Below are 13,722 nucleotides of genomic sequence, written 5' to 3' on the forward strand. Positions count from 1 at the left end.
TCAATGTACACATAGGACACATCATGAATTCAGCAATAATCAAGTTGGTTGGTGCGCATCTTTAATTCAATGTACACATAGGACACATCATGAATTCAGCACTAATTCTTATCAAGTTGGCTGGTATGCATCTTTAATTCAATGTACACATAGGACACATCATGAATTCAGCAATAATCAAGTTGGTTGGTATGCATCTTTACTTCAATGCACACATAGGATACATCATGAATTCAGCACTAATTCTTATCAAGTTGGTTGGTATGCATCTTTAATTCAATGTACACATAGGACACATCATGAATTCAGCACTAATTCTTATCACGTTGGCTACATTTCCTTATTTGTAGCACTATAGGCTGCTGTAGGCTGGGTGAAAATGTTCTTGTTCCATTGGCAGAAATATTTGTGTGTGTGTGTGTATGTATGTGTGTGTGTGTGTGTGTGTGTGTCATGTGATCTAGATCAGAGACACTGATGAGTCAGGATAAACATAAATTGCTGCATGTAGGGGCTCACTAGTGAATGTGCTGGTGAAGGTGTGCAGGTGTGTGAGAGTATCAGAGGAGACCCTGTAGAAGGACAGAGTGCCGACCTCACGGTCCACATACACTCCTACTCTCCTGGAGTCTGCGGGGGTGACAGGTGGGACAGTCCTGTTGGAATTGTGGTAGGCTTCGTATTGGTCACTGCAACAGTACAGACACCAGGCCTTGGCAGAGTAGCCGATAAATTCCCTCCTGCTCATGGTTGTATAGGCCACTCCCACATACACGCCCCTCCCACTCCACTCCCACTCCCAGTAGCAGCGTCCAGGCAGAGGCTCTCTGCTCAGCACCTGGGGACAGGTGATCAATCCAGCAAAGAAGTTGCCCGTAAATCTGTCAGGGTGGTCAGGATACGGCTGCTTCTCCCCGGCATGTGTCACCTTCCTGTTCCCCTCAGACAGACGGAGATATCTGTTCACTGTGTTGGGGTCCAGTGTGAACTCACGAGTATCTGCACACACAACACACACACAGCAGACAAAACACGTCACAATGGAATGACACATACACACACACAAATATAGCCACTGTCCGATGAAAACAACACATAAAATCTGGTGTATTGGATCCTGAAGTTCTCCATCTTCCTATTTCCCTATTATCATTCCTATCCCACCTGTGACCATGTAATAGAGTGTGTAAGTGTGTGTCCATCTTCCTATTTCATCATTCCTACCCCACCTGTGACCATGTAATAGAGTGTGTAAGTGTGTGTGTGTCCATCTTCCTATTTCATCATTCCTATTCCACCTGTGACCATGTAATAGAGTGTGTAAGTGTGTGTCCATCTTCCTATTTCATCATTCCTACCCCACCTGTGACCATGTAATAGAGTGTGTAAGTGTGTGTCCATCTTCCTATTTCATCATTCCTACCCCACCTGTGACCATGTAATAGAGTGTGTAAGTGTGTGTGTGTCCATCTTCCTATTTCATCATTCCTACCCCACCTGTGACCATGTAATAGAGTGTGTAAGTGTGTCTCCATCTTCCTATTTCATCATTCCTACCCCACCTGTGACCATGTAATAGAGTGTGTAAGTGTGTGTCCATCTTCCTATTTCATCATTCCTACCCCACCTGTGACCATGTAATAGAGTGTGTAAGTGTGTGTGTGTCCATCTTCCTATTTCATCATTCCTACCCCACCTGTGACCATGTAATAGAGTGTGTAAGTGTGTGTCCATCTTCCTATTTCATCATTCCTATCCCACCTGTGACCAGTAGAGTGTGTAAGTGTGTGTCCATCTTCCTATTTCATCATTCCTACCCCACCTGTGACCATGTAATAGAGTGTGTAAGTGTGTGTGTGTCCATCTACCTATTTCATCATTCCTACCCCACCTGTGACCATGTAATAGAGTGTGTAAGTGTGTGTCCATCTTCCTATTTCATCATTCCTACCCCACCTGTGACCATGTAATAGAGTGTGTAAGTGTGTGTGTGTCCATCTTCCTATTTCATCATTCCTACCCCACCTGTGACCATGTAATAGAGTGTGTAAGTGTGTGTCCATCTTCCTATTTCATCATTCCTACCCCACCTGTGACCATGTAATAGAGTGTGTAAGTGTGTGTCCATCTTCCTATTTCATCATTCCTACCCCACCTGTGACCATGTAATAGAGTGTGTAAGTGTGTGTTCATCTTCCTATTTCATCATTCCTACCCCACCTGTGACCATGTAATAGAGTGTGTAAGTGTGTGTTCATCTTCCTATTTCATCATTCCTATCCCACCTGTGACCATGTAATAGAGTGTGTAAGTGTGTGTCCGTCTTCCTATTTCATCATTCCTACTCCACCTGTGACCATGTAATAGAGTGTGTAAGTGTGTGTGTGTCCATCTTCCTATTTCATCATTCCTATCCCACCTGTTACCATGTAATAGAGTGTGTAAGTGTGTGTGTGTGTCCATCTTCCTATTTCATCATTCCTACCCCACCTGTGACCATAATAGAGTGTGTAAGTGTGTGTGTGTCCATCTTCCTTGTGACGGGACGCATAGCATCCGCCACCGCAGCAATGCTGCTTAATCGCTAGACTGAGCGCTAACGTCCGTTTATGTTTGTTGTATGTTTGTCACACTGTTTACCACTATGTAATTACCATGTCATTCATCACACAATTTCTGTAATTCCCGTTGCTGTTTTCCAGACGTCTAAAACACCCTACACAACGGTGAATTAGCCAGGCTTACTATTAACAATTACAACTCTTTACCGTTTAGAATCACCTTTAACATCAAAACATTGTCTTCACGTTATCATTCACTTAACATTCATTGTCTTTTTCGTTACAATAAGCACTCATCAAACATGTTTTGTCACATCAATGTTGTGTTTATTTAAGTTCAATACCTCGTAGCTTTTGTAAGTAAAAGAGCATAACGTTTGTCTCACCGGCGTTCAGCGTCTCGTCGTCAGATTGTTGTGAAAGGGATTTCCTGGTCTGAATCCCTGCTTATCTGTGATGCGACTTCCGGGTTCACCGGAAATGAACCCCGGTTTCGTGAATGTGATATTTATGGGCTGTAAATTGAATGAATGTTATGCATTCTTATAGTGCCAGTGTTTAAATATTGTCTGTAATGTTTTTAGATATTTTGGATATCTTTATAGCTGTATTTAGCTTATTTATTGTTAGGTCACTTGAGCATCCCCTGTATTGTCGAGTACAATGGTATGACCCAATTGTAGGGGCACACTTGGGCCTAACTTAAGCCAACCTGTTTCAGTGGTTCAGGAGAGCGAGTGATGGTGAGACATATTGTCTTGTAGCTCTCATGCGGGTTAGTAGCATTGGCTAGTCTATAGTCGTTTGAAATAATTGTCTAGACAAATTTAGTAAATTTTTTGACTATTATGTCCATTTATTTTCTTTATTGAAACAGTTTTTCTTTACTTTTATTTACCTTTGTCATCATTGATTTTGTTATTATTAATGACTATTTTATAGCCTACGGGCCTTATTTTGGGAAAATAAAACAACCCAATCTTCTTCCAAATCCTCCTGAGTCCTCCTGAGAGTATTCCACCTTTTGCTCAAACCCGTCTCAACACTTCTACCCTTAACATTTGGTGGCAGCGAAAAAGGGAAACCGGTGGCCACGAGCAGCTCTCAGTGAGTATGGAGATGAGAGGAGATTCAGCGCCCCCTGGAGGAGGCCCGTCGAAAGACCTAGGAGCAAGGCCAAGATCTGCAGGCTCCAGACCTCCTGCTCCAGTAGTGGATGATCGCATGGACCGCGTTGAACGCATCATAAAGTCAATGGCAGAGTCGCAGCGGCGTCAGCAGGACCAGTGGGTCGCAGAGACCCAGCGGCAAGACCAGAGATGGAAGGCAATAGAGCATCAGTTCCAGCAGCTGCAGAGAGTGGTCAGAGATGGACAGGCTCCTGTGCAGCCAGCACGACAGCCGGTGGCTGACCTACAGCAGGGCAACCCGCCCAACTCCCGCCCTTCTACAGCCCAGGACCCGCTTCTCCGAGGTCCCCCTCTGGACATACCGACACCACAGCCTGATGATCGACATGTTCCGGCGCCGAGGCTTCACAGCTCCTTGGATTCCACGGATTTCGGCCTGGGTCCACTCTTCAATCTCCCACCCGTCAATCAGCCATCCATTCATCACCCGCCGGGGTGGAAGCCTCCGAGAATGGCGGTGTATAACGAAGATGAGGATATTGAACATTACCTTACCACATTCGAAAGACTTGCAACAGCCTGCCGGTGGCCCTTTGAGGCTTGGGCTCTGTCTCTTATGCCCTTGCTCAGAGGTAAGGCCAGAGCAGCTTTTGTTGCTATGAACTCAGAGGACACGAGGGACTACATGAAGGTGAAACAGGCCATTCTTCGTAAGTTCGAGATCAGACCGGAGACATATCGCCTGAGGTTCCGCTCCAAGACCATCCAGGAGGGGGAGACGGCGAGGGAGCTCCACGACCGGCTCAAAGACCTCCTGGACAAGTGGCTTGAACCAGAGACGAGGACTAAGGACCAGATCTGTGACCAGGTCATCCTGGAGCAGTTCCTGGGCATGCTCAACCACGACCTGCAGGTATGGGTGAGGGAGCGTACCCCATGCTCCTCAGCCGAAGCTGCAGAATTGGTGGAGACATTCATGGCCGCCAGACCGTCCAGACGGGGATACCAGTTGGGCCCTCAGGACATGAGCAGAAGACCTCCATATGCAGCCCAGCAGGATCCACTGAAGACTTCAGCCAGTAGGTCGGTGGGTGGTGGTGGTCGCATTTTTAGGCCCTACAGCAGCCCCAATAGTCCTAGTCCCAATGAGCAGCCTGTTAGTTCACCCCAAGCTAGTATGTCCAAGGTCCCTACATGTCATGGTTGTGGTCAGTCTGGCCACATTAAGCCTAATTGCCCCGTTAAGACTGTTCACAATAGACTGTGTTACCGCCCTGGCCCTAGTAAGCACTCCCTGTTCACTCCTGCAGATGTAACTGTCCCAGTGAAGTTAGGAGGAAAGACAGTGCAAGCGCTAGTTGACTCTGGGAGCAGTCAGTCCTTTGTGCTCAAGTCTTGTGTGCCATCCAGTTGTCTGCCAGTGGGAAAAGTCAGGGTCCGATGCATCCATGGTGATGAGTCCGAGCACCAGACTAGTGAGGTCCCCGTAGAGATAAATGGTCAGAAGTACCTGCTAGTTGTTGGCCTTTTAGATAAGTGCCCCTATCCAGTGATTCTAGGCCAGGATGTGCCCGTTCTTACAGAGCTATTACATAGTAATGACACAGCTACTGACACAGCTTCTGCTTATGTACTAACTAGAGCACAGGCCAGAGAGAAAGCAGACTCTGATAACTGGTCAGAGTTAGCTTTTGGTTGTCAGGGTAGCAAACCAAAGAAGTCCAGAGCAGAGAGACGTAGGGCTAAAGTAGTGGGTACTGCAGTGCAAGAGAACCTCCCTTTTCCACCTTTAGAGGTCAGTGAAGTCAGTGCAGCTGATTTTGGCAACCTGCAGCAGGAAGACTCCACCATTAGCTCTTGTTTTGTTAACATTAAGTCCCCAGTAGAGGCAGAACAAGCTGTATCTGAGGGAGAGGTATGTTTTGTTCTCCGTAATGGGAAGTTATACAGGGTGAGTGCGGAAAGAGAGCAGTTGGTGGTCCCAGAAACCCTCCGAGCAAAGGTTTTGCATCTCGGCCACAGTGTTCCTTGGTCTGGTCACTTAGGCAAGGAGAAGACTGAGAGCAGGATTGTTCGACGGTTTTATTGGCCAGGGTTCCATAACGACATTACTGAGTACTGTAGATCCTGTCCAGAATGCCAACTGTCTGCTCGCTCCAGTAGGGGCTTGAAGGCTCCCCTGATTAGTCTCCCCATTATTGACACCCCATTTAGCCGCATCGCCATGGATGTAGTTGGACCCCTAGAAAGAAGTAGGGCTGGTCACCGTTATATCCTGGTTGTTGGCGACTACGCAACACGATACCCCGAGGCTTTTCCCCTAAGAAATATTAAAGCTAGGCAGGTAGCCAATTGTCTGCTGCAGTTATTTTCCCGGGTGGGCATCCCCAAAGAGGTCTTGACAGATCAGGGAACCAATTTTACTGGCAAGACACTCCGGCAGGTTTATTCTCTGTTAGGGATCAGGGGTATTAAGACCACGCCCTACCACCCACAGACAGACGGCATGGTGGAAAGGTTTAACCAAACCTTGAAGACCATGCTGCGGAAATTCGTTTCTGACTCCGGAGCCGACTGGGATCAGTGGCTCCCCTTTCTGCTGTTTGCCTACAGAGAGGTTCCGCAGGCATCTACTGGCTTCTCCCCCTTCGAGCTCTTGTACGGGCGGGAGGTGAGAGGCCCGCTCGACATTCTCCGGGAGAGCTGGGAGGGGGAATCTCCTGGCCAACCGGTGAACGTCGCGAGCTATGTCCTGCGGATGAGGGAGAAGCTGGACCAGCTGAGCTCCATGGCCCACGACCATCTGGCCAAAGCACAGACACGACAGAAGACATGGTACGACAAGACCGCACGCAGCCGTTCCTTCACACCTGGGCAGAGAGTGCTGCTGCTGCTACCATCGTCAGAAAGCAGCCTATTGGCAAAATGGCAAGGCCCTTATGAGGTACTTCGCAAGGCCAGTGAAGTGACCTATGAAATTGCCACACCAGACAGGCGACGTCCAAAACAGCTCTTCCATGTCAACCTGCTGAAACAGTGGATGGACCGTCCACCTTCCGTCCAGAACCAGCTGTGGGCGAGGACTGTGGAACAGGAGGAGGAACTAGCTGAGCAGTATTTTCCTACTGCTGGCGGTGAGTCCCTCTGCCCATCTGTCTCCCACCTGTCAGCTCAACAGCAAGAGGACCTACAGAGCATTATCCCCAGAGGCCTGTTTCGAGACCAGCCGGGACGGACAAACATCGTCACCCATGACATCCAGCTCACGTCTCCAGGCCCCATCCGACACACCAGTACCAGAGTTCCAGCGCGCCTGATCAACGCACTGAAGCAAGAGGTACAGTCCATGTTGGAAATGGGGGTAATTGAGCCTTCCCACAGTGAGTGGTGCAGTCCAGTCGTCCTTGTTCCGAAGAAGGATGGAGGGCTCCGCTTCTGTGTTGACTTCTCTAAATTGAACAGCATCTCGGCATTTGATGCCTATCCCATGCCCCGCGTGGATGAGATGGTGGAGCGCCTAGGTAAGGCAAAATTCCTCAGCACCTTGGACCTGTGCAAGGGCTATTGGCAGGTGCCACTTTCTCCCCGTGCACAGGAACTGACTGCCTTCCGAGCTCCATCGGGCCTTTACCAGTTCCGAGTTATGCCGTTTGGACTCCATGGCGCCGCAGCGTCCTTTCAGCGTCTAATGGATGAGGTCCTGAGGGGCGCGGAGGACTATGCCGCCGCCTACATTGATGATGTGATTATCCATAGCTCCTCCTGGGCGGAGCATCTCCACCATCTCCGCGACGTCTTCCAGAGGATCCATCGAGCTGGCCTGGTGGTGAACAGCAGCAAATGCCAACTTGCTAGCTCTGAGGTGTGCTACCTGGGCTACATCTTGGGTAGTGGCACCATTCGACCCCAGATTAGCAAGGTGGATGCCATCCGCGACGCGCAGCCTCCCTCTACCAAGAAGGGGGTGAGATCGTTCCTGGGGTTGGTCGGCTGGTATAGGCGGTTTGTCCCCAATTTCTCCAGCCGAGCTGCTCCTCTCACAGACCTCACTCGTAAGAACAGCCCCAATAAATTGGTTTGGACTGTTGAGTGTGAGGCCGCATTCCAGGACTTGAAGGAGTGTATGTGCTTTGAACCGGTGCTCCAGAGCCCCGATTTCTCCCTGCCCTTTACTGTGCAGACAGACGCCTCAGGCCTAGGCTTGGGGGCGGTGTTGCTGCAGGGTGAGGGGGAGGACAAAAGACCTGTGCAATATGTGAGCCGTAAGTTGTTCCCCCGTGAGACACGCTACTCAACCATTGAGAAAGAGTGTCTCGCCATTAAGTGGGCTCTGGACACACTGAAGTACTATTTGGTGGGCAAAGACTTTGTCCTTGAGACTGACCATCGGGCCCTGCAGTGGCTACACCGAATGAGAGACTTTAATTCCCGCATTACCCGTTGGCACCTATCGCTTCAGCCTTACAGGTTCACTGTGAGATACAAGGCTGGCAAGGACAATGTAGTTGCGGACTTTCTCTCGCGTCATGATATGGACGCTCCCTCTTAAGGGGGGGGGTGTGTGACGGGACGCATAGCATCCGCCACCGCAGCAATGCTGCTTAATCGCTAGACTGAGCGCTAACGTCCGTTTATGTTTGTTGTATGTTTGTCACACTGTTTACCACTATGTAATTACCATGTCATTCATCACACAATTTCTGTAATTCCCGTTGCTGTTTTCCAGACGTCTAAAACACCCTACACAACGGTGAATTAGCCAGGCTTACTATTAACAATTACAACTCTTTACCGTTTAGAATCACCTTTAACATCAAAACATTGTCTTCACGTTATCATTCACTTAACATTCATTGTCTTTTTCGTTACAATAAGCACTCATCAAACATGTTTTGTCACATCAATGTTGTGTTTATTTAAGTTCAATACCTCGTAGCTTTTGTAAGTAAAAGAGCATAACGTTTGTCTCACCGGCGTTCAGCGTCTCGTCGTCAGATTGTTGTGAAAGGGATTTCCTGGTCTGAATCCCTGCTTATCTGTGATGCGACTTCCGGGTTCACCGGAAATGAACCCCGGTTTCGTGAATGTGATATTTATGGGCTGTAAATTGAATGAATGTTATGCATTCTTATAGTGCCAGTGTTTAAATATTGTCTGTAATGTTTTTAGATATTTTGGATATCTTTATAGCTGTATTTAGCTTATTTATTGTTAGGTCACTTGAGCATCCCCTGTATTGTCGAGTACAATGGTATGACCCAATTGTAGGGGCACACTTGGGCCTAACTTAAGCCAACCTGTTTCAGTGGTTCAGGAGAGCGAGTGATGGTGAGACATATTGTCTTGTAGCTCTCATGCGGGTTAGTAGCATTGGCTAGTCTATAGTCGTTTGAAATAATTGTCTAGACAAATTTAGTAAATTTTTTGACTATTATGTCCATTTATTTTCTTTATTGAAACAGTTTTTCTTTACTTTTATTTACCTTTGTCATCATTGATTTTGTTATTATTAATGACTATTTTATAGCCTACGGGCCTTATTTTGGGAAAATAAAACAACCCAATCTTCTTCCAAATCCTCCTGAGTCCTCCTGAGAGTATTCCACCTTTTGCTCAAACCCGTCTCAACACTTCTACCCTTAACATTCCTATTTCATCATTCCTATCCCACCTGTGACCATGTAATAGAGTGTGTAAGTGTGATGTCACGTTTCCGTAACAACCGAATTTCTACCTGTGACCATGTAATTGGATTCACTGCAGGAACAACATGTTTTGAACGGGCACTGCACATAATGCTCTTTGAATGGTGTAAATTGTCTATTAGATGTTTTAAAGAGTAAGACCAACTTACGCAGATGTACTGGGATGGTTGTTACGTGTGGATCTTTCAAGTGCGCGTTGTGATACCACCGGACGGATGCTCCTGGGTATCTTCAACATCCATGCATTACTGACATCTGACTTGGACCCATCTCACACTCTTTGTTTTGCTTTGGTTAATAAATCTATATTTTAGCTAAAAATCCAACCTCTCGACTCCCTCTTTTGTTGTGGCCTTACCCCTAGGTCATAACAGTGTGTGTGTGTGTGTGTGTGTGTGTGTGTGTGTGTGTGTGTGTTTTTCCTGAATTATTTGAGTGTGTATAGTATACTTGCCTGTGCGTATGTGCCTGTGCCACTCAGACGCGCATGCATGCACGCAAACACACACACACACACACACACACACACACACACACACACCTGACCTGATGTCTAGGTATGTCATCAAACATGCAGTCAGGTGGCAAACAGTTCTCTTCACTTGTCATGTAACATTATACAGTAAGAATTACCACACACACACACGGGCAGTGAGGTACTGTATGATGACCAGTGGACTGTGTAAAGGTCATTATCACACACACACACACACACAGACAGACAAAAAGCCCCCCTCGCACTACCACCACACACACACACACACCAGGGATGGAAATTAACTTTTTTGTCCACCTGCCACTGTGGCAGGTAGATTTCAAAATTTACCAGCCACTCAACATTTTTACCAGCCAATATATATTCAACCGTTCCATACATTATACTGCCAAGTAGGGATGTAACGGTATGAAAATTTAACCTCACGGTTATAGTGACCAAAATAATCATGGTTTTCGGTATTATCGTGGTATTGTGTTCAATAAGAAAGCACTGATAGGCCTACACAAGCTGAAATAGTTTTTAAAACATGTGACTATGTCTATTACATTACAAAAATATAGGCAAAACCTTATTGCCTGGATACAGATCATTCAGAGCAGTGGCAATCCTAGTCTCTGCTCAACCCTGCTCAGAAAATGGCTTGTCTTGTTTCTATTTCATATTTGAATTAATACACTTTATGTTGTTATCAATTTATAGCATATGCATAATTACTCAAAATATTCAGTAATTTGAATACTTCATATTGATTACACTTGTCTTTAATGATATTACAGGGGTGGTGTGTAGGTCTAATTGAGTGCCTGTCACTTTAAGAAGTACGTGAACATAATTAGGTTTCATTCGGTTTTTAGGAAAATCAGCTAGTTCAAGGATAGGCTACATGTTTTCATTAAATAACGTGAATGTTCAAAAAAACTAAGAAGGTAAGGAAAATATGTCTGGCGTCATGAAGATAAGTGTCTTGCAATGTTAACTTCTATGATTTAGGTAGGTTACCGTGGTAGCCTATGGCATTGTGAGTTGTCCCGTTCACTTTTTCCTTGGTCATGTTTAATTGGCTGGGTGCTTAACTTACGTACCATGACTCGGAGTTTGGTATATCTGTTATATCCAATGTATTTCCTACCTAAACGTATTAACCAAACCGGTAGCCTCGTTGTAAATGTATACAGTCAATGGTTGTAGGCTATCTATCTAGCTGCCACGTTAACTGGAAGAGTAGGCTAGGCTGAGGCAATGATGAGAGCCAACATTAATTATCAAAGACGCACCGCGTCTGTCACGCAAGCGGGCGCATTCCCGCCAGTAAGAACAATGAGAACGGAGTTTGCGCTTGAACACAGACATTACGTAGCCTACAGTACACGCATACAGGAGATACAATGAAATGAAATGTTGAAATGCATATAGAAAAGTAAGCAATAACTATGTATGGAGCCTTGGTATGACGCGAAGGAATATTGAGTAGGCTGTGCGCTAATTATGGCTTTATTACATTAGCGGGGGATGCAAGGCATAATGTCGGGGCAGTTGTGGCGGGTTTCGTGTTCATTCTAAGGCGCTCCGTTCCAGAATGTTTGTTGTGATCGTCATGTCCATCGATGTTGAGGATAATTGATACAAGGCGTGTGGTCTTATCTCTGCGGCGACTGCTAATATTCTGATGAAATAAACAACTTGTAGTAGAAGTAGTTGCTTACCCGCCACAGTGGCGGGTGTGTTGACATATTTCACCCGCCAGCGCGCAAAACTACACGCATTTGGCGGGTGGCGGGTGGCTAATTTCCATCCCTGGTGTGACACACACACACACACACACACACACACACACCAACACATCATTCTTCCACCAAGAAATATATTTCCTCTATCTGAATGGTTGCCATGCAACATCGAGACGCATTACTAGAACAAAGTAAACAAAATGCAGTCAAGGTGTATGTTTGTGTTGGATTTTACACCGGCATCGAACGTGATTCAGCCAATCATAATCAAGGACTGGAACTATCAGTTTTAGAAAATTCTATTCTGTTCTGTTCTGTTCTAGTATACTCTTTCGATCCCGTGAGGGGAAATTTGGTCTCTGCATTTATCCCAATCTGTGAATTAGTGAAACACACACAGCACACAGTGAGGTGAAGCACACACTAACCTGGAGCAGTGAGCTGCCTGCTCAACAGCGGTGCTCGTGGAGCAGTAGGGGTTTGGTGTCTTGCTCAAGGGCACTTCAGCCATGGATGTGGGCGCTCAACCCCCCCCCCCCACAGTTTTCCTGCTGGTCGGGGATCGAACCAGCAACCCTCCGGTTACCAGCTGGAAGCCCTAACCAGTAGAGCACCACTGCCCCCTACTGGAAGCCCTAACCAGTAGAGCACCACTGCCCCCTACTGGAAGCCCTAACCAGTAGAGCACCGCTGCCCCCTACTGGAAGCCCTAACCAGCAGAGCACCGCTGCCCCCTACTGGAAGCCCTAACCAGTAGAGCACCGCTGCCCCCTACTGGAAGCCCTAACCAGTAGAGCACCACTGCCCCCTACTGGAAGCCCTAACCAGTAGAGCACCGCTGCCCCCTACTGGAAGCCCTAACCAGTAGAGCACCACTGCCCCCTACTGGAAGCCCTAACCAGTAGAGCACCACTGCCCCCTACTGGAAGCCCTAACCAGTAGAGCACCGCTGCCCCCTACTGGAAGCCCTAACCAGTAGAGAACCACTGCCCCAAAAGGGTATCAGCTGGAAGCCCTAAGAAAAAATATACATTGAGTATTGAGTCACCTGCCTTGACTCACATATGCACTTCAGTCACATCCCATTCTTAGTCCATAGTGTTTATGATGACGTTTGTCCACCCTTTGCAGTTATAACAGCTTCAACTCTTCTGGGAGGGCTGTCCACAAGATTTAGGAGTGTGTTTATGGGGACTTTTGCCCATTCTTCCAGAGGTGCATTTGTGAAATTACACACTGATGTTGGACAAGGAGACTGTGTGTGTGTGCACATACAGCTCTCTCTCTGTGTGTGTGTGTGTGTGTGTGTGTGTGTGTGTGTGTGTGTGTGTGTGTGTCATAACCAAACAAAGGAGGACAGCACCAAAAGGGGACCCACATTTAACTCATTTATTAAATAAGCATTATCTTCACACACACACACACAGCATTATCTTCGTCAGTATGTCAGCATGTGCTGAGATGTGAAGAAAGAAAACAAAGGAAACGACGGTTGTGTGTGTGTGTGTGTGTGTGTGTGTGTGTGTGTGTGTGTGTGTGTGTGCGTGTCTGTAGGTGGATGTCTCCTGAGATTGATGCTCTATGGTGTGTGTGTACTGCAGGACACAGCCGGTCATGTGATCAGAGACACTGATGAGCCTACTAATCCAAAGTGTTTGTGTGAGTGTGTGTGTGTGTGTGTGTGTGTGTGAGAGAGTGAGTGAGTGTGTGTGTATACTGAAGGACACAGCAGGTCATGTGATCAGAGACACTGATGAGCCTACTAATCAAAAGTGTTTGTGTGAGTGTGTGTGTGTGTGTGTGTGTGTGTGTGTGTGTGTGTGTGTGTGTGTGTGTGTGTGTGTGTGTGTGTGTGTGTGTGTGTGTGTGTGTGAAAGAGTGTGTGTGTGTGTGTGTGTACTGCAGGACACAGCAGGTCATGTGATCAGAGACACTGATGAGCCTACTAATCCAAAGTGTTTGTGTGAGTGTGTGTGTGTGTGTGTGTGTGTGTGTGTGTGTGTGTGTGTGTGTGTGTGTGTGTGTGTGTGTGTGTGTGAGTGAGTGAGTGAGTGAGTGTGTGTGTGTGTACTGCAGGACACAGCATGTCATGTGATCAGA

At 46.9% G+C, this 13,722-nt stretch overlaps 1 protein-coding gene across 1 annotated transcript in view; it reads right to left on the minus strand.

The window, feature by feature from the left end:
- Positions 1-413: 413 nt before the first annotated feature.
- LOC134075390 (E3 ubiquitin-protein ligase TRIM15-like) overlaps positions 414-13,722 on the minus strand; it is a 32,083-nt gene continuing 18,774 nt past the window's right edge. The window contains exons 5-6 of the mRNA XM_062530858.1: positions 9,546-9,554; positions 414-999 (exon numbers count right to left, since the gene is read on the minus strand). Of these exons, the coding sequence (XP_062386842.1) occupies positions 461-999; positions 9,546-9,554 (548 nt within the window). The 3' untranslated portion in view covers positions 414-460. The remainder of the gene's footprint in view (positions 1,000-9,545; positions 9,555-13,722) is intronic.

The sequence above is a fragment of the Sardina pilchardus genome, chromosome 1, assembly GCF_963854185.1.
Source record: "Sardina pilchardus chromosome 1, fSarPil1.1, whole genome shotgun sequence".
Lineage (NCBI taxonomy): Eukaryota > Metazoa > Chordata > Actinopteri > Clupeiformes > Clupeidae > Sardina > Sardina pilchardus.